We start from the raw sequence: 22,034 nt of genomic DNA, 5'->3' as shown, positions 1-22,034 counted from the left end.
CGAAATGTAGTGTCCCATGCCTCTAGCTCCAGCTGCCATTCCACGTTACAAGTCTGTTGATTGCTGTCATGCGACCATGATCACATCGTAAACCTCTCGCAGGAATCAACAGAGTGCAAATGACAGCTCCGCGAATGCACTGCCCTTTTATACCTTGTCTATGCGATACTACCGCCATATGTATAGGTACACATTGCTGTCCCATGACTTTCGCCAATTCGGTGTATATAATTCTGTAGAAAGATTGAACGGCTGATGAGCTGCTATGTGTTAATTTTTGGCACGAATCACAGGAAGTTACTCGTGACAGTGTTTTTGTTCGGTATCGGCCACCGGATGTTTTCCACATAATCCTCCTCCATTATAGTCCACTGAATAATTCCTGTGCGTTGAAGTGACCGACTATATCTTCACCGGCTATCATCGGCAGTCATAAGAAACAACATGTTTACTACTAAATCTTATATAGAGCGAGGTGGCGCCATGGATAGCACATTGGACTCGCATTCTGATGGAACACAGTTCAAGTCCGCTTCTGTCAATCCATATTTAGGTTTTCCATAATTTCCCTAAATCGCTCCAGGCAAACGCTGGGATGGTTCCTTTGAAAAGGCGCTGCCGATTTCCTTCCCCAACCTTAAAAACAAAACTATCCGATATTGCCCTCGCTCTCTAATGACGGGACGTAAAGCCCTGATCTTTATTCTTTGTTTATTTTTGCTAACAATCATTTTTCTTAGCAATGTAAGTTACTTTAAGCTGACAGGTGCAAATAAAGATAAATGAACTACTGCAGTAATAAAGTGCTACAACGTATCGTAGGTTATCTTACAGTATTAGTTATCCCTGTCAAAAACCTGACCGTGGGGACATACAGGCTCTTCATAAGCACCTGCTAAACTGAAAAAAATATTGGATTCCGCATAGAAAACGATCCCAGGACCCTTTCTTTGGCGTTTTTGCGAAAGTCGCGGAGCGATTTCAAAGAACGCAGGCCGCTGTGGTGAGGATTTTGTTTATTCAGCACACGTTCGCCACTCACATTCTTACGTCAGGCCTCGAGGTGTTGCAAGAAACACGTTGTTTGTTCCGCGGAAAGCTACAGTCATCATTTTTAAAACGGAATTTTTCAAGAATCACGGGAATCGAGTTGCAGCGCTACGCAATAAAACAAACAATGAATTTACACAAACCGAGACAGTCAGGCTCATCACTTCAATATTAGCTTACCGGTTACAGATGATGTTAAGGTAACACAAGTTCTCAGTGATCAGGAACAATGCTGTATTGGTGTAACTCAAAAATTTTCGTACTGGGCAAAATAAATCTGGTGCCGTAAGGGTACAGTGAGTGTAAAACTCATAACTTACGTTGTAGAAGAGGCATGAAAATTCACTTAGTAGCATTGGTGGATATGTTCTCCCTGTCCTGGTGGATATGAAACTGGTTGAGCATGGGAGTCATAGACAACAGACTGAAGCTGTAGAAATGAAATTTAGATACAAATTGTACGTTAATGTTTTATTCACTATGTAACGGTATTAATTCTTTTCTTGTTGATATGCTTACGCACTCTTCTATTTAATAAGTGTTATGATAGTCACTTTAAAATTGCTGGTAAGCCGCCTAAGTTGTACAGATCCAGATGGTATTGAATAATGACGCGATTTGGTTATAGCCCATCATCATATGACTTGGTAAGAAATAATAAAGAGAAGTGCAAATGATGATATCATACCATACAGCTTTACCAAAGAAGCGAGGTCATGTAAATCTCAAATGAGATTAACTGTTTTCAATCTTGAAGAACTTAAGTTCGTACAATGTAAGATCATTGTATGTATTGACGAGGATGTTAAATAATGTCCGTACAAATGTTAAGCAAAAAATGTGCTGTCGTATACAAGAAGTAGGCATATCCGGTAGCTGACTACAGTTATGGTATTGAGGCACCGCTAATGGAGCCATAACGTAAGCTAGTGTCGCTAGAGAGCAACACTTCTGATGACGCGTAGCAAGACTCCAGATCCCATTTAATAACCATTAGTTTACTGATAAACTGAAAGTCACACAACATATTCTGGTTGGAGCTCTTGTAAATAGTGTGGCCGATGATTCGTGTACTATTCTGTGAACGAGACAGGATTATAGTGCTTGATATGTGCGTTTTCTTCTTGTTTTGTGGGTTGATGTTACCTACCTTATCAGTAGCCCACGCTGTGTTTAAAATTCCCAGATTTTGAACAATAAAATATTTAAACACTTAAAAAGAACATCCTTTCTTTCTGGAGCTGGCGTAGGAATTACATGAATACTTGGTAGGCGCACATCTTTTTCTTAGTGATTTCGGTGATGGCATCGTAATATAATCACTTTTCATAGGGATTTTTTGTGCTAAAATATTTCAGCTTCTTACTCCTTTTATGAATTTATCATGTATTACTATAGTCGATTTGTGAACCAAATATTTTATTTTTTTCGTCATCCAACACATTTACATTGCAATTCTTCCCAACATGTTATAAACCTAAGTGTGATTTTGTGTTTGGGAATAATGTTCCTGGTCTAACAACTGCAGAATACATTTAAATGAATTCATTGGACTAGGGTCTCTACTGAGACAGTTTTGCGTCGTTTCTAATGTATGAAAAGGATGCCGTAATCGAAGTAACACCTATTTTCCAGGTACCAGTTGTGAAAGAATCGACCTTAGAAACGTTTTCAATGTAACAGTTTGCAGCTGCTTCTCTAGAACGATATCATCCTAAATATATTAAAATTCTTGAAGAGGAATGCCTTCCGGAATGAAAATGAAAGCTTGTTCTTGTAAAAAAAACTGTACATTGAAATCGGCGCTAGTTTATTCATGACAAGAAAACAAAACTGACACCGCTTCTGAAATCGAGAGAATTGACACAGCGGTTAAGACAGTGTTGTCGCATTCAAGAGTAAGTTGAGATTGACGTGCGATCGTTTGGATTTAATTTTTCGGTTATTCTCCTATATAACTTCAGGAAATACCGGAATATTTTTTTTGGAAATGATCTTCCTTGTCATATATGGCGTTTAGTGGTGTTATCATAAAAATTCTATCACATAGAGAACCTACGAAGACAGTTTCATGTCTCTACACATTGTGCCTTCGTCTCCAGTGCTAGTGACGGGACAACCGACAGGCCAATCGATTGTTTTTACGTTCAGTCCATTTTTTCAAACAAATGAAACTATTCTGCGACAATGTCAGTTACATGAATATTTTCACTCAGTCTCTGGCTTTGAGTGATTTCATTTACATACTTTCTGTGCTTTTGCGGATATGCGTGAAACCTTATTAGGGCTGCCAACTTTTTTAGAGACTAATATCGTACATTTACTTCAGTGAGAGACAAATAAAAAAGTATATTTGTAATGTGTTCTTATTTACTTCAGTGCTAATTTTTCGTTCTTTTGGCATTAAATATATTTAGTTGGTTTTGTAAAAAGTTGATAACTGGTGTTGCTTTATAAATTTATATTTAAATACATTTACTTTTAAATACATTACAAGTTCTGTCTCTATCTTCCCACTGGTTTGCACCTAGTTGTTGTGACATGATAGTGGGATGCATTAAAATGCATGCATGTGCCTATAACCGTGCAGTGGACAACCACTAACTAGTTCTGGCAGGTTCACGTAGGGAGACTTTCCAATGGAGTACACAAACGATGAAAACGTAGGTATGTTTTTGGTGCATGCTACAACCAAGCTGCTGCTGCTGCCTTGGTGTATTCTGCATGGTACCCTCAAAGGTGCCATCCCGATGAGAATGTTTTTCGTCGGCTGGAACAAAACCTTCTGGAAACCTGTAATCTTCGTCCACAAGTAATGGACAGAGGCCGTCCAAGGACTAGAAGTATGTTAGCGACATAGGATACGATTCTTGAAACCGCTCACCGATCACCTTCGCGAAGCAGCCGTGATGTAGCAAGGCAGTTGCAGATATCTCAAAGACTGGTTGTTCGTGTGTTGCACGGTAAAGAAATGCACCCATATCATTACGCGTTAACTCAACACCAGTGGTCAGAAGACCGCATTCGACGAGTTCAGTTTTGTGAATGGCTTTTGCATCAAGTTGAAGATAACGAACATTTTATAATTGACGTGATATAAACTGAAGAATCTAGTTTCATTCTTGAAGGTATTTTCAACCTAAACAATAGCCGTTACATTCAAAACACTACGCACATGTCACCCGTAAACGTGGCTTTCAGGCACGCTTTGGCTTAAACCTGTGGGCTGGAATCTCCACCCATGGATGTAAAGGACCTAATAGCTTGCGTGCATGCCGCTTCGGCATGGTGCATGCAGGTGTGTTGCGTAGGGTCCAGCGAGTAGCGAAGTATTTGCAAATGAAGGGTCCACGGGAAAAAGGGGGTAAGTCAGTTCTTCTTAATTTTTCAGGAAAGAAGATTTTAGCACCAAACGTTCAGTACCAAATGCAATTTTTAGCCAATCCTCTTGAAATTTATATTAAGTGTAACCTTACTTATAGTCGTTAGATAGCTCTACAAGGTTTTTGTGTAAACGTACTGTAACAACCTAAACAAAATATTATATCAAATAACTTCAATTTTCTGTGGGGAAAAAGGAGGTAAGTCATTATAGAAGGAGGATTGTCAGTAAATCTCGCTAATTCGTTAACTTTGTTAAACCTAGTACAATTAGAACTAACTACCAGTATTATTTAAGATGTCATTAAAAATTGTAACAAATGAATGTGCAAAAATTTATTAGTTACGGAAAAACCATAAAAGTCGTAAAATAGAAAATTATACACTAAAATTAATTCTTTATAAACAAACAAAACTTTGTAGGCCCAAATAATTTCCTTGTAAACTATGTTCATTCATCGTTTATTCATTTCCGCTCTGGGCTCTGGGTCTCCTCCTTACACTTGCACTTATTGGTTTTGGAAAAACTGCGTCATCTTGATGGCACAGTTTCTTGTTAAGCTTTTATCATTTTTACAGTTTTCAAATTCAAATGGTTCTGAGCATTATGGGACTTGATATCTGAGGTCATCAGTGCCCTAGAACTTAGAACTACTTAAACCTAACTAACCAAAGGACATCATACACATTCATGCCCGAGGCAGGATTCGAACCTGGGACCGTAGCAGTCCCGTGGTTCCGAACTGAAGCGCCTAGAGCCGCTCGGCGATCGCGGCCGGCTTTTCCAGTTTTCTCCGCAAAACATTTTTAACTGTTGTAGGTCTGCATACTTGTCATAAGTAATAAGTTGTGCACCTACAACAAAAACACCTTCTTGTAGGTTTTCTAAAAAGTAAATAGGTGTAGTTGTTTACAAAATTTAAAATAAAAACTGCCTTAAGTAAATAATACAATAAAAGTTATGATAAAAATAAGGATGAAACAAAAAACACTCAGTCTTATATGCATAGTCAGGCAGAAAGAACTCTCCTTGAGGCTGAGGTTGTTCTGTTGGAACCGTAAGTGGCTTGTTGATAACATGGCAACCCCAATGGCCATGGAATGTACTTCTGTATTCCAAGAATCGGGGATCCTTTCTCCCGGCGTTTCAATCCATTTTTTTGGGTTGATACTGGCCACACTACGATCGCATTCGAGATACGAGTGGCCACGGATTGGAAAAGTCATTTTCACGTAGTCAAGTCTTTTGACGTGGTGAACGATGTAATACAGCAGAAGGAAAATAGTCCAATTCTTGTTCTGCCCCCCCCCCCCCCCTTCGCCCCGCAAAAGTCTGAAAATACATTTAATTTTCTAACAGAGGGATCAAGAATTGTTGTCATAAAATAAAACCCTTTGTAGGCTACTGTTTCATCATATTCGAAGGAATATGATTTATCGATTGACAATATATGAATATTAAACATGCACAACGTTAACGTCTCTTGTAGTACACGTCGTTAGTTGTGATGTTAGAGATAGGTAAGTTGTTCTGGAAATCCTTAGTAATACTTTCACTTTCTTTTTATGCCCTGCTGTTTGCTCTAGAACTTCTTTCACGAATATAAAACATGTCAGATTTTAATAATTGAAGATTTTTCACCGTTTCTTTTTATGCCCTGCTGTTTTAGAACTTGTTTTACGAATATAAAACATGTCAGATTTTAATAATTGAAGTTTTTTCACCGTTGACAGTTGATTGATTATTTTTCTGCACTCGCTCTTTCTCAGCTATTTTCCGGTACGATTTTAAAGCATGTTCAACAGCTCGGATTTCGGGAGCATGCCTATCACATAACTACAAGTGTTCATTCTAGGGTACCCGAAACCGACGTTAAATTCTGTACTGAAAACAAGTCTATATTTTTCACACGACACAGATTGAGTAGGGTATGATTTCTTAAATAACTCATACATCTTACAGGTGTTTAGATCTGGTGGGAGATACACTTTCTTAGAGGTTTTCAAGCTGTAACGGCTGTCCTTAGGACTCACACCTTTACTTTCAATTTTTTTAATATTCCATGAAAAGATGTAAAGGGTTTAGAACAAATATTTACTTCAGTGACAGAATCTCCCTCTTCAGTCTTACGCTATATGGGTAACTCATGTCACGAAATTTAGCTTCATTTCTGGTTGTCTAGGCCTCCTTTGCGATATACTATTTACATTAATTATGCCTGCCAAGTAAGCGTTCTGCTCGTCATTTTGTTGTAATTAGATCTCCTGCTTAGATGGCAGACGCTCTATCCATCTGAGCCGCCGAGGACACAGAGGATAGAGCGACTGCAGGGACTTACCTCTGGCACGCCTCCCGTGAGACCCACATTCGCAACTTATTGTCCCGCACTATATTCACAGTGTTCCTGCCCCCTGCAGTCGCACTGTGTCCTCGGTCGCTCAGATGGATAGAGCGTCTGCCATCTAAGCAGGAGATCCCGGGTTCGAGTCCCGATCGGAGCACACATTTTCAACTGTCCCCGTTGACTTATATCAACGCATGTATGCAGCTAAGGGTATTCATTTCATTGTAATTTCATAGATACACTTTCGTCTTGCGGTGACCGCCAAGTGTGGCAATTTATCTTCATCATGTAGTTTCGTAACATGAATCTTCCTTGCAGTACTTGTATAGGAATTTAATTTATCTCGATCACTTTTTATCCAGTCGTATAATTTCTTTCATTCTCGCGGCAGTGAGCGCTTCGGCATTTTGATCCAGACGCGAAATTCGCTGTTAACAATTATTCATGTTATTCATAATCACAGATGAAAAACTGAATTAGCAATTATTTATTAGCACTCAATAAAATGCAAATATCGTAACAACAATAACAGTGACGACAGATAACGGATAACAGAATGCAGTCAATGATTTAAAAACGGCAAAACGATCGAATGTTTGCCATCAGAAGAGAATGCACCGGACTGCAGCGACTGGTTTCATTCTGTTGCTCCCATAGTTTCACACTAAAGAATGAATAACTAATTCAACCGACACATAAAACTACACCCGAATAAGTCGATTGTTTTCCAGCAACCGATTAATAGACGTTTTTTTCATTCGGTTGTTCCCATCACCATTCAATGCCCAACTTTACACGAAGACTTCATTAAAGGCTGGATAAAAATAGCATTGTTAATGTCTAATGAGAACTGTGAGCACAGTGGTGACATAACGCCTTGGTAAATTAATACTTAGCGTAATGTTAGTTTAGACGGACAGACTATTTGGTGTACAATTCGCAACATAAGAACAGAAGATAAATAGTCCAGATTCTTGAAGTATGAAAATTAATGCTATAATCGAGCAATAGAACAGAATAGAGAAGAGTGAGGTAGGAACAGTACATAAGAAAATCTAGTAGAGTGTACAGTGCAGTTTAAAAACTACCCAAGGTAGTTACGGTAATACAGTCGTCTTCTTCCTTTTCTTCTTCTTCCTCCTCCTCCTCCTCCTCCTCCTACTCCTCCTCAGCACTTGTCCCGATATTTTGGCGCTCTGTCTCCACTTGAAGCAACGTTATGCTTGGTCACTGTGGAGACCCGCTATCTTGAGGTCTACCAGACTTCTCTATATAATTAGAAATTGGTCACTAGATGTCTGGAGAGGTGGATCCGCTACCTGGATCGGTCAGGAGAGGTGACTGACTTCCAACGTGGGCTAGCCATTCGATCTCATGTGAGAAGCAAATTGATCACAGATCTTTCAGCCTTCTAAGGCTTCCCAATTCGACTTTTGGTGAAGTAATTATAAATTGGAAACGCGAAGGAACAACCGCAGCTAAACAAAGTCAGGTAAAACTCATGTACTGACGCACAGGGATCGTCGAACATAGCACATTGTCGTTGTAAAAAGTTCATAAAACCAACGCAAGAGCCACTCGTGACTTCGAGTGATGCAAGCAGTCCAGCTAGCAGACTGACTGTGCGTAAGCAGTTAAAAAAAAAGTGAGTGACAATGGTCGAGCAACTCCCCATAAGTCACACGTTTCTGTATTCAGTGCTAAGTGACACTTGCGTTGGCGTAAGGGGCGACTCTACCAGACAGTGGGTGATTGGAAACGAGTGATTTGCAGCGATGACTCATACTATACCACGTGGCAACCCAATGGAAGGGTTTGGATTTGCTGAAGCCTGGAGAACTTTGCCTATCATAATATGTAGTGGCAGCTGTCAAATACGGAGGCGATTATGTAACTGTGTGGCGGTATTTTCCGTGGTCAGGTTTTGCTCCTCTTACTGCGCTTAAGAATGGGGTAAATGCTGACAGTTATGAACACTTTTTACAGCATTTTTTTCTGCGCTCTATAGGTAAACATTTCGGTGACGATGATCGTATGTATCAACATGATAATACACCCTGTTGTAGCAGGTTACGTGAGGCAGTTGTTTGTGGACGATAACATTCCTGAAATGGACTGGTTTGCTCAGAGTCCCGCCCTGAACCCACAGTGGAACGCCTTTGGAGTGAGTCAGGACGTCGAATTCGCTCCAGACACAGCATACAGTGTCACTGCCTTGTCTGTTTTCGGCTCTTTAGAACGAATGGGCTCCCAGTCCTCCAAAGACATTTTGATACCTCATTTAAAACGTCCCCAGCAGACTTCGAGACGTCGTATAGGCGAAAGATTGGCACAACCATATTGATGTATACTATTAGGTGTCCGGATACCTTTGTTCAGATTATATGTAGGGCACCTAGCAAACGGTGCATAGGTCTCCCATTAGCTTGTTCATCATCGATTGCCTGTGGAAACGAGTGTGTTGCAGTTGCATCTCGGACTGCTCGGTGTCCACATCTCCGTAGACGACTTCCCCTCATCTTCTCAGCAATAGTTTCCACTCCGTACTTTGCGAATCTCGCCATTTGTCGCACGATCATGAAGTGTGACATAGGACGTCCACCGAAACATTTTGGTTTTCATTCTAGCAGGTCACTGTTATGCTTCTTTTGACACATGTCAATATCTACACCGTACAATGCAACTGGAATTACTGTAGAGCGCTATATTTTAGATTTCCATCGGTCCGGGATCTTCTTGCCTCAAAGCACACCAGTCATTGTCCGCTATTTAAGCCATGCATTGCCACCGCGGTTTTTCTCTCTACCACCATTCGTCGAGTTTCTGAGCGTGTCTCCCAGAAGGGGAGATTTTGAGGGAACCGAGACGGATGAAATTATTGCAAAAAGCGAAAGCCAAACATTCAGTCTTGACGAAAATTCTCACATCACCTTCCTTTCATCAGAATTTCGTCTTAATAAAAAGAGAGACTGTATAGCCTACGTAATTACCACGACAATGAAAGGGAAAAAAGGAAAAGCTAATAACTATATTTGTGCCAGCTCCACACACGTAGTTTTAAATTCCAAAAACGAACTTAAAAGATACCCGGCGTATCATGTATCATCTCAGATACATATTTCCAACGATCAAGATGTAACGTAAGTTGCACAGTAGGAACCATGTTTAGTCATATGACAAGGGACGAATTGTATCCGAAACAAATTCAAATATATTCTTGAAGCTGTCTTGCAGTTCCTCAGAGATGAGGACCGATTTCAGAATCCCTGCGACAACGACAGAAAAAAACGATGTTTCGGACAAATGTATATCTTCAGGCGAAGAGCATACGTCGTTCCCGTCCTGCGATTTGTCCGCATCGCGAATCGTTGTGTGCCAAAGGCGCAGTAAAAAATATTGCCCCTCGCTCCGGAGGAGCAGACATAAATATCCATCACAGTCTCATTTTCTTCCTTTGTAGCAGTAGGTAATTGTAAATCTTTCAGTCGCGAAAGCGAAGTGCTCTGTTGAAGGTGCAAAGGTTGAGGGAACATGCGGATCTAACGGGCTGATGGAATGCGCTGTCAAACTGTGTAACGGACGGAGGTGTCTCCAACAGAAGCAGTAGTCAGAGTATCGGCCGTAAGTTAGTCACTTCTGCCCCGAGCTCTGACAGCCAACTCAGTCCCGACAAGCTCATCTTGTCATGGCAACAGTCTCAGTAACAATTCTGAATTGTTCAACGACGTATCTGGAAGCAGTTGTCACTGCGATACTGTCTACACACAACAGTCCATTCTTGAACCTAACATATTGTTTATATGACTTGGTATATTACGAGTGGAGAGTGTGAGTTTCCTTTTGAAGTTGAAATAGATGCTAGGAGTCAAAATGAAGATGTCTGTAGCTATTTCAGACTGACATAAGTTTATCCTTCGTGAGGTGAATGATTACTGCAGAACCATTTAGTTACTAAATCTCGATCGATTCTTCCTCTGGTGTTCCTCTTCACGTAATATTGGCCACTGTGACAAACTGATACTAGAACGTTAATTCATTTTGATGCAGTCCCCGAGTGTCATGTCTTTTAATCACTGTAAATAATTAAATCTGTGAAGAGGTTGAAAAATCAGCCAACCAGTTGAAAATAAAGGTTTATTAGCCCTTGACCTAATTTTCGATATTTCTAGAGATATCTTCTTCAGAAGTAGTGGGTCTTGTTACATCACATGTTGGTACATTAGATTAGATGAAGCCGAGCGGCTCTTGTCATAAATCAAACTGACAAAACGAGAATTATCGCAAGCCATGGCTTTAGATGGCAGCCAGCTTACATATATCGTACTTCAGAATGAATGCTCACTAGTAACTGCCCACAGGTAGAGGTTCTTGTCAACATAAATTGTAATAGGGAAATCAGAACTCGTGCTGAGGCGTTCAGACAGTCGTTTTTCCCTCGCGCGATCCGCTAGTGGAACAGAGGGGTGGAAATATGACTTTGGCGCGAATTGTGCCCTCCGCCACACACCGCTTGGTGGCTAGCGGAGTATGTATGTAGACGTAGATGTTGAAAGATTCACGTTTCGTATTAATACATAACAATAGCATGAATGATAACGGAAGACGCATAGACCTAGCGGTGGCCCGCACCTACCACGTGATTGCCGACCAGATTGGCCGAGCACTATGGGACTTCTGAGGTCATCAGTCCCCTGGAACTTAGAACTACTTAAACCTAACTAAACTAAGGACATCACACACATCCATGCCCTAGGCAGGATTCGAACCTGCGACCGTAGCGGTCGCGCGGTTCCAGACTGTAGCGCCTAGAACCGCTCTGCCACCCCGGCCGGCATTTGAAAACAACGGGGCAGATTGTTCTAGAGGTGGACGGCAATAACAGAGGTAGTTTTCGAATGTTTTTGTTTTGATGACGAGTACAGCTGCGGTACTACGTAAGTGCGACCTCATGTTTAGATTATGATGTGACGACAGTTATTTAATTTCATATGTCAGACACTGGGATGCATGTGCACTGAGGAGCCGATGAAGTAAACATGGCGCGTGGTAGTCACGTAACTTGTTTAGGCGCAACCAGCCTAACTAGACGCATAAAACACTGACACCGTGAAGTAGACAGATGTTTTGCCCGCATCTCGTGGTCGTGCGGTAGCGTTCTCGCTTCCCACGCCCGGGTTCCCGGGTTCGATTCCCGGCGGGGTCAGGGATTTTCTCTGCCTCGTGATGGCTGGGTGTTGTGTGATGTCCTTAGGTTAGTTAGGTTTAAGTAGTTCTAAGTTCTAGGGGACTGATGACCATAGATGTTAAGTCCCATAGTGCTCAGAGCCAAATGTTCATCCAAACTACACCCAAGTTCTTCATTGTTCCTTTGGTAAGGTATCGAAATACTGTCGAGAAGAACAGGAGGAAATTGCTCACGGACTTGAAAACATAGTAACTTCTGATGGATATTAAAATTACTTGGAACTCTTTCACAAAATCCTAGATTTTGCGCCCACCATGTCACTTAAGGGAAGGAAAGAATTATGGAAGATTAGGTTTAACGTCCCGTCGACAGTGAGATCATTAGAGACGGAGCATAAGCTCGAATTGCTTCAAGGATGGGGAAGGCAATCGGCCTTCCCTTTCAAGGGAACCGTCCCGTCATTTGCCTCGAGCGATTTAAGGTAGTCTCAGGGAACTTAAATCTGGATTGGCAGACGCAGATTTGAACCGTCGCCCACCCCCGAATACGAGTCCAATGTGCTAACCACTGCGCCACCTCGTACCACTTACGGCACGGCAGCCGGCCGGAGTGGCCGTGCGGTTCTAGGCGCTTCAGTCTGGAACCGCGTGACCGCTGCGGTCGCAGGTTCGAATCCTGCCTCGGGCATGGATGTATGTGATGTCCTTAGGTTCTACATCTACATCTACATCCATACTCCGTAAGCCACCTGACGGTGTGTGGCGGAGGGTACCTTGAGTACCTCTACCGGTTCTCCCTTCCATTCCAGTCTCGTGTTAGTTAGGTTTAAGTAGTTCTAAGTTCTAGGGGACTGATGACCACAGATGTTAAGTCCCATAGTGCTCAGAGCCATTTTTTTGAGCCCTGCCAGGAATCGAACCCGGGAACCCGGGCGTGGGAAGCGAGAACGCTACCGCACGACCACGAGCTGCGGACAAATATTTACAGCGGGACAGATGCGACGAGATATCGTTGACATATAAGGAAAAGATTGTTGGGCCCAAGGGTGACCCCTGCGGCAATCCTGAGAGAACATGCTCTCAGGGCAACTTTTGATTCCCAGAGACGATGCGTTGCTGTCTTTTTTAGAGGTGGCTTCCAAGCCACTTAGCGTAGTATTTCAAAATTTTAGCTGTCATGCTCATAGTAGCGTTATGTCGAAGCTGACGGTATGAACTGCTTTGCCGATGTTACTAGTGTAGTAGTGTCAAATCGTGGCATCAAGTTTGTTAGTGACACATATAATGTTATTACGCTTTTGGATTCTTTTTTTTCCCACCTCGAGAAGAAAGACTTTCACACACAAGCCGAAATAGCGACGCGATGAGGCGAGCAGCTCGCCTGGGCGACCAGGGAGGAATGCGAGGCGTCGACGTGTGCGTGGCGGAGGCGGGCTGCGGCGACGCGAGTATAGATAGCCGGTAGGGGCGGCGCGGCGGAATGCCGACACGACCGGGCTCGTCTATTCTGGCTGGCCGGGGCCGGCCCACTTAGCGCCGAGTCGAACCACCTGCGGCCGCGACAAGCGACAGCCGGCAAGTGGCTGTTTACAGCGCGAATTTGCTCCCGGGGACAGCGGCGACACTTGTACTCGATGCCCGGTGTCGCTGCGAAATATCGCCCGCTGCTGCGCAGTTATTGCGAAATGGAGTGCGCGTCCGTCTCCCAAACCCACAAAGCCTTGTAAATTTGCGCGAAGCCTTTGTCTCCCATCCAAGTAAACTATTAAGTCAGGAAGAGAGAGAGAGGTTGTTACTAAATGGACGTTGATGGATACAGTAATAAGGCTAGACTGTCACTCTGTATTTCGAACAGTCCATTATGTAAGACAATGCTGCTCAAGTAACAACACTCCAGGCACCGTTCTTCCACTTTTCTACGTGGAATGTTGCCAAGTAGTAAGTGGGACTTCCGAAACTGCTTCAACAAGTGCTTCGTCTCCTCTGTACGAATCAACATGGTTTCCATAAACAGAGATCTTATGAACTGACGCAGGCATTCTACACAGCAACATTATCTTTCAGTAAATATAATATCATATAAGCTTAATGACATTCTACATGTACACCTACATACAGGTACACACTCCGCAGGGCATTTTGTGAGATCGTGTTGGCACACCAAAGTTGGCAATCCGAATCGATACCATACCACAGACATTAGCGAAGGGTCGGTGCAATTCACAACGAGGTATGGGAGTGCTTCAGAAGCCTCCTTCATACGGCAACTGCAGCATCCTCGTACTGAGGTCCATGCAGTGCTGAGCATGCAAGCGCTCCGCACCGGCTCGAGACGTCAGCTACAGCATATAAACATCACAGTGTGGGACCAATGAAGTGTTAAAGTTTCAGATGAATTTGTAGTATTGTTAATGTTAAACACTGTACTTCAAGATAAGAGATAATTAGTGCATCAAGTGATGCTAGTCCATGGCGTCTGTATTTATCCAATACTCCTGCGGCAAAGATGTGTGTCGAAGTAAATCTTTTATTCATTAATGTACTAAATTGAACTAACATTTCGTGAGTTCTAGTTTGATGAGCCTTCTCCCAGAGCAATCAAAGAACCCAGAGTTGTGGGCGGACGAAAGTAGTTTCACCTGGTCACAACACATATTAGGACGTGTGGATCGCCGCGCGGGATTAGCCGAGCGGTCGTAGGCGCTGCAGTCACTGACTGTGTGGCTGGTCCCGGCGGAGGTTCGAGTCCTCCCTCGGGCATGGGTGTGTGTGTTTGTCTTTAGGATAATTTAGGTTAAGTAGTGTGTAGCTTAGGGACTGATGACCTTAGCAGTTAAGTCCCATAGGATTTCACACACATTTTAACATTTTTTTTTAACTTGTGGGGGAGAGTACTTTGTGTACCGTTGGCACCACATTCTTTTCGTGATTCATTCTGGAATAGTGCTCGGGAACGATTGCTGGTAGGCCTCTGTGTGTTCCCGAACCTCCATAAAACATACCTTCGTGGTCGTTTCGCAAGATATGCGTAGCAGGTATCAATATATTCGGTCACGCTTCTAAGAAGATGCCATCTCAGGTGTTCTCAGTTTGCTATTAGATAAAAGTCAACAATAGTTTTTAACTGTGTGAAATCGTCGAATACACATGTTGTCCCAGAAGGAATATTCAGTGTTCAGGTACATGACAGGAGCGATCATTCGAAGCCCAAAAGTCTAGTGAACATGGTCTTTAAAATTCGTACCTTAAGAGCTATGAGAAATTCATCTTCGGTGCTGTGAAAAAGCTCTCTTCTACTGCACGCCCTTTGCTTTCCATATTTTGAGAGGTGCTAGGATGGACCAAAACAAAAAAAGTCCATCAAACATGGACTGTAAACTGCACACCTTAAGAGCTGTGAGCACTCAGTCTGTAGTAGATATATGTTTCACAGTATCTAAGACGAAGTAGTGCCCGTAGCTCTTAAGGTGTGCAGTTTAGAGCCGATGTTAGCTTCACTTTTTCGCTTCTGATGATCGTTCCTGCCAAATCCCTGAATATTGGCCATTCCTCTTCGGACCTCGGACTCGCTGTATAACTTCCGAAGTGCCCCACGAGTGTTAAATGGGGCCATTACTGATCATCACACACACACACACACACACACACACACACACACACACACACGGATGATAATATTACTGGTCGACTACATTATTGGCGATGTATTACAGGGCGCATTAATAATTGTAAAATGTCTAGGTGTATGCACCTGGATAGATCATACGTGTAAAGACGCTTTAAAAATTGTTTTAGGACGGCAGGTGCCGGGCGGTGATTCAGAGGAAGAATCTTGAGGAAATGGAATTCATCCACACCAAAAAGGATGCTTACAAAACAGTCGCGTGTTGTTAGTCAGTCTGAAACCTTTGCTAGGATACATTCATAGAGGAGGCAGACAACATGCAAAACAGAGCGAAGTTGGACCAAACGGATTCACTGAGTAAGTGTGAGGGCGTCTCAGGAACTCTCTTCAGACTGCAGTGGTAGACGCTACGTCAGAGGCTCTGTGCACCACGGAAAGATTTACTGTTAAAATTCCTAGTGCTTACGCTCCAATAAGAGCCCTAAAACAATCTCTACGAAAAAAAGGAAAATGGAAAAAAAAGACGCAGATAAAGGAATTTTCCGAATGGGACAGAAATCGGTAGATCGATTATGTACATGTACAGACAAACTAATGATTGCAATTTCAGAAATATTGCTTGGTTTATGCGAGAGAAAGAGTCTAAAAAATTTGGGATGTGAAGAATATGTTTGCCTTTGTCTGATCCTTGTGAAAGCAGTTATTCGGCTCGGCATTGATTGAGAGAGTTGTTGTATTCCCTCCTGAGGATGTCGTGCCAAAAATCACGAGCTGGTTATGGGCACTGCCGATAATACTCCAAATGTTCTCTCTTTTGCGGGAGGTCCAGTGATCCTCCTGGCCAAGGTTGGGTGTGGCAATCGCGAAGATAAGCAGAAGAAACTCTCACTGCTGAAAAGTAAGCTCAGGATGGTTTGCCACGAATGGCAACAAAACGGGGCATAGGATATGGTCGACGTACCAGTGTGCTGTATGCATGTCGCGGATGATAACCAAAGGGATTCTCCTATGAAGTGAAATGGCACTGCGGACCATCACTGCTCGTTGTCGGGACATACGGCGAACGACCGAGGTTCGTATCCCACTGCTGTTGGGGGCGTCTCAAGACACGTCTTCGGCCTGGAATTTCATTGACTGGGATAGAATTGTCTTCAGTGACGAGTGACTCTTGGAACTGAGCCACGATGACGAGTGAAGATGTGTGTGGAAACGTCCCGGACAGCGGTGGGATACCAACCTGACTGTTGCTGGCCAGACGGCCCGACATCCAGCGGTGATGGTTCGGGTTGCCAATTGATTTCAATCAAGACCCTTTGGTGGTATGTGCGACACTCTTAGAGGACAGTGGTACGTCGACGATATTCTACTAACCGTTTTGTTGCCCTTCATGGTAAGCCATCCTGGGATAAATTTCAGCAAGATAACGATAGTTTCTACTGCCTGTCTTCATGCTTGCCAAGCCCATCCTTGTCCAATAGCGGCACCAGATCTCTCCCCAACTGATACCGTTTGGAGCATTATGGGCAAGGCCCTCCAACCAGCTCGGGATTTTGCTAATGTAACACGCCAATCAGACCGAGTTAGGCACGATATCCCTCAGGAGCACATCAAACTACACACCTCTCAGGAGGCCATCCAAGAACTCTACCAGTCAACGCCAAGCCGAAAAAACTGCTTGTGTAGGTGCCAAAAGCGGACCAACGTCTTATTGTCTTGCTCAATTTGTGAAGCTGTTTCTCTTGCATAATCCATCCAGTTTTTCTGAAATTGTAATCATTTGTTTGTCTGTACACGTACATCGCATCTACAGATTTCCGTCATATTCGGTTGATCCCACCGCGATGCGTCGCTTTTTTGTCTTGGAGTATATTTCGTCGACCAACATCAGAGGTGCGACGGCAATATGTGCAGATAGCAGATAACACTACAAGTGAGTAATAATACCAGAATCGACACATCGATTGTTGAATCGAAACTAACTTTGGTGAAACCACCATATTGTGTCTACTGCAGAATAGAGTTGTTTTTTTGATGTCATGTTTTATGCATTCCTTAGAAGTTAATGAGATGTGATTAACAAGAACCAAGAAGCCATAGTAATGGAGGCAACTAAACACACCACAAGAATACAGCTACTTCATATGAGGAAAATGAGTGGGTGTTTAAAATTCTTGATATGAACGGCTGACCAATAAAGGAAGTGATTATTCCGTCATATTAGGTTTCCTTCTACATCTCCGAGGGTGACGACAGCATATGCCAAAACTGTACTGAACACACTAAAAAAAAGTTGCTGTTAATTTCCTCGAGCATGTCGTATGTCGACATATGTTTTCTGGGTATGGTCCCGCGTCATATTGTATAGAACTACTGCTGCAGAAAACCAACGTTTCGGCCACTGTTGCAGCGGCCTTCTTCTGGGTCTACTCAAGTGACTCTGGCCGCGGAAGTCTACGCAATTATGTTGTCTGTTTGCTTTCTGGAATGGAGGTGATCCCTTGCACCCACGGTCCCAGTGTTAATTGCCACGATGTTATGTACTTTTGCATTTAAGTAGGAAGCGTAGTTTCTATAGGTGGGATTAATGGAATTTGCAAAGTTTTGAGAGTGCAAATCAGAGTAGCTTCTAATGATATTAACAAATGCAAAAATATCTCTTAGTAATTCATTTCCATAACGACCCAACAGCAATTTCCTTAATTAATAAGTAAGTGACGAGGTTGCCACTTGCTGTGCGTACAGAGTCGTCGCCGATGTCAGCGCGCAACTTCCCCGCCAGCTTCTGGAACAGCAACTACGTGCCGCCACCAACGGCAGCGACGTCTGGGGCGGCGTCTGCGGGGGCGGCAGTGGGCGGGGCGGGCGGCAGCGGATCCGCTGGCGGCGCGCACCACGACCTGTACTCCGCCGCGGCCGCCGCCGCCGCCTCTGCCACCGACCCCTACCACCACCACCAGCACCATCAGTCCGATCCCTGGCACTCGCACTACCAGCAGTACACGCACCACAGGTAAGCTGCCTCAGTCAGTCTCGCGCTCCTCCAGAGCTTCAGCACCCCCACCAACCCTCCTCTGCTTGTTGAACAGCAGGGTCCATTCTGGTTGTGACAGTAGCTATCACATTCTCCTGATTATCCTTTCTTTTGTCGATCTGTAACAAAACACCAAGTACACCGCCCGACAAAAAATGTGAAGAGGACTTGATGATGTTACCACGCCTGGTAGGACGTACAAGCGGGATGAGCAGAATCAGTTGTATAGTGATCACTGTCAAGGATGGAGAGATAGGACGTAGTCATGTGAGACAGCGTTATCAGCACCCGACAGAGTTTGAAAGGGGCCTCATTGTGGGTCTCCATTTGTCCAACTGGTTGAATCGCGCAATACCAAAGTTTGTGAGGCATTTGGATCTAACAGTGGCTCGATGTTGGATGTGTGGGAACGTGAGGACACGCATACTCGTCGTCGAGATTCGGTCGACCACCTGTGACCACTACGAGGAAGGAGCGCCTTAAGGGGGGTAGGACGTCAAACGGGACGACTTCGAGCAGGAGAGACACCACAGGACATTTTAATTTCCACTGTCTGTACTTTTAAAAATAAATTCATAGAACTTTGTCAGAATGACCAGAAAAGATTCAGGATTAACACTTATAGTGGCGGAAGTTCAAAAATATAAGAAAATAATTTATTTTTTTGACATTTGTATTTCACCTTTTCTTCATTTACCATTGGCTGCATTTGTTGCTATAGGTACACTTTTCTTCACAAGTAAGGGAGATTCTTCGATGAATTTTTCCCAACATACAAACCACACTTAAGGTGTATGAAACTTTAGAATTTTCCAAATCTATTAAAAACTGTGGTAAAAATTGAGATAATTAACTATAAAATTTGAGTTTTTTCTCTGAAAAGTTTGTATGATACTGAGTTACTCCTGTGGCCAGCTAGATCCTCAGATCTGCCCAGACAGAACTTGTGAGAGAGCAGCTTGGACGGCAACTCCTCTTAGTGGTAGTATCTGGCATATCAAGGACTAATGATAACAATAGTCGGCCATTTTGCCTCATGATTAGGATACACCGGCCTTAAACACCCTTTCGACATGGATCAGTGCATGCGTCCAGACCACATCATACTGACCAGTAGGCTCACATACCAAGTTCTTGTGAATTTGACTGGACTTTGTGGTCACTGAAACAACATCACATACCCTCTCAGTCCATGAAGTGCCATAATGTTTCCCCCACCCTCTCTTCTTCTGAGTGCTTCGCTTTATGTCAGAGAGTGTAGATATAAGATTGATATTCATGAGCTCATCTGCCTTGTTCCCTTGTTACGAATGTGGCATCTCTCTGACTTCCTCGTACAAGCAACATGACTATTGCCTAATGCTTTTCCAGAGGAATCTCATTCTGACTACCTGCTAAAGTTACTGTGTCAGTAAATAGACGTAGACATTTAGAGTCAGGTGCCTCGTAAAAAGCCATTGTGTATTGAACCAGGGACCTAGAAACAACGGAGAGCCTTCGCCCCGCCGTAGCCCTCAGTGGTTCACAATCCCACAACAGGCCACCCAACCCACCGTCGCCCCACACCGAACCCAGGGTTATTGTGCAGTTCGACGCCTAGTGAACAAACCCCCCCCCCCCCCCCAGGACATTTTAATTTCAACTGTCTATACATTTACAAGTAAATTCATAGAACTTTGTCAGCATGACCAGGAAGGATTCATGATTCACACTCATAGCAGTGAAAGTGCAAAAACATAACAAAATAAATTTTTTTTAGATATGAAATAAATTTTTTTTAGATATGAAATTTCATCATTTTTTCACTTACTGCTGGCTGCATTTGTTGCTATATGAAATTTCATCATTTTTTCACTTACTGTTGGCTGCATTTGTTGCTATAGGTACATTTTTCTTCACAAGTAAGAGAGATTCTTTGATGAATTTTGCACAGCATACAAACCATACTTACAGGTGTATGAAACTTTAGAATTTTCCAAATCTATTAAAAACTGTGGTAAAAATTGAGATAATTAACTACAAAATTTGATTTTTTTCTAAACATAAAGTTTAAATAGATTCTAGAGTTTCAGACACCTGTAAGTATGGTTTTTATGCTGTGCAAAATTCATCGAACAGTCTCTCTTACTTACGAAGAAAAGTGTACCTATAGCAACAAATGCAGCCAATAGTAAGTGAAAAAACGATGAAATTTCACATGTAAAAAAAATTATTTTGTTATGTTTTTGAACTTCCGCTGCTACGAGTGTGAATCCTGAATCCTTCCTGGTCATACTGACAAAGTTTTATGAATTTACTTGTAAAAGTATAGACAGTGGAAATTAAAATGTCTTGTGGTGCCTCTCCTGCTCCAAGTCGGCCTGTTTGACGTACTATTCCCCTTAACCCAGTCATCAATCCGGTGCGACTCTGAGTGAGCTCGTATGTTATTCACTAATCGGCAGTGCAGACTGTATCAAATGCTTTCCGGATGTCAAGAAACACGGCATCAACCAGGGCGCCGACGTGCTATGTCCAATTACCCGACGTAGACTAGGGTGTCATGAGGTGCTGGGTGCCAGAGTGAGGTACTGAGTGGGTGACGTGTTGCGCAGGGCAGTGCACGACTACCACCACCATCACCACCACCACCACAACATGGCGGGCTACAGCGGGCTGCTGCTGCCGGGCGCGCGGCTGCCGCAGTACGGCGGCAAGGCGGCCGGCGACGCGTGGGTATCCGCCCCCGCGCACGGCGCGCGCCTGCACCACGACCAGCCCGCCGCCGCCGCCGCCCACCACCTCGACGCCGCCGCGGCCGCCGCCTACCCCGCCTACCCGGCCGCCTCCATGGCGGGTGAGTACGGCGCTATGCACCGAGGGGGCACGGTGTACTAACGAAAAGTATCGTAAGCAAAGCTTCATACCCATAAAAATACAACAACAAAAATGTCGATGTCGATTTCATGAGGTACCAAAGATTATCTTTGATGAAACGATTCTGGTAGATACTCTATCAGCTCCGATCTATCCATCAGTGTTTGTAAAATCTTTCCCTGATCGAGATACTTGAAATCTGGTTTCGCAGGATAGAGCGGATCAGGTTACGGTTGTGGAGGGGGCCATAATCAGTTACTGTCAGTTGCATAAAACACACAAACTTCTATTTTCCTAAGAAACACTTAATTACATATTGCCATAAGAGAATCAAAATAAAACAATATGGCTAAAGGTCTAGTTAAGCAAACTTGAGATACCTCCTTGGCTGGAGGCCCAAAACCACACCAAAAACAAGAATGGCTGAAGGCCTGAACACAAGTTATAAAAAATTTGCTTTAAAGAATATACGCGGCTGAAGGCCTAACTTAAAAAAAATATTTCACTTAAATACTCGGCTGAAGGCCACACACAAGACATTGAACAACTGAGATGTTGTTGT

The 22,034-nt window shown here is 43.3% G+C and overlaps 1 protein-coding gene across 1 annotated transcript in view; it reads left to right on the top strand.

Moving 5' to 3' along the window:
* Positions 1-22,034, top strand: part of LOC124711731 (protein vestigial) — a 521,042-nt gene that overhangs the window by 372,761 nt on the left and 126,247 nt on the right. The window contains exons 4-5 of the mRNA XM_047241940.1: positions 18,328-18,595; positions 21,211-21,452. Of these exons, the coding sequence (XP_047097896.1) occupies positions 18,328-18,595; positions 21,211-21,452 (510 nt within the window). The remainder of the gene's footprint in view (positions 1-18,327; positions 18,596-21,210; positions 21,453-22,034) is intronic.

The sequence above is a fragment of the Schistocerca piceifrons genome, chromosome 8, assembly GCF_021461385.2.
Source record: "Schistocerca piceifrons isolate TAMUIC-IGC-003096 chromosome 8, iqSchPice1.1, whole genome shotgun sequence".
Lineage (NCBI taxonomy): Eukaryota > Metazoa > Arthropoda > Insecta > Orthoptera > Acrididae > Schistocerca > Schistocerca piceifrons.
Note: the sequence above shows the minus strand (reverse complement) of the source record. Positions and strands in the feature narration are given on the sequence as shown.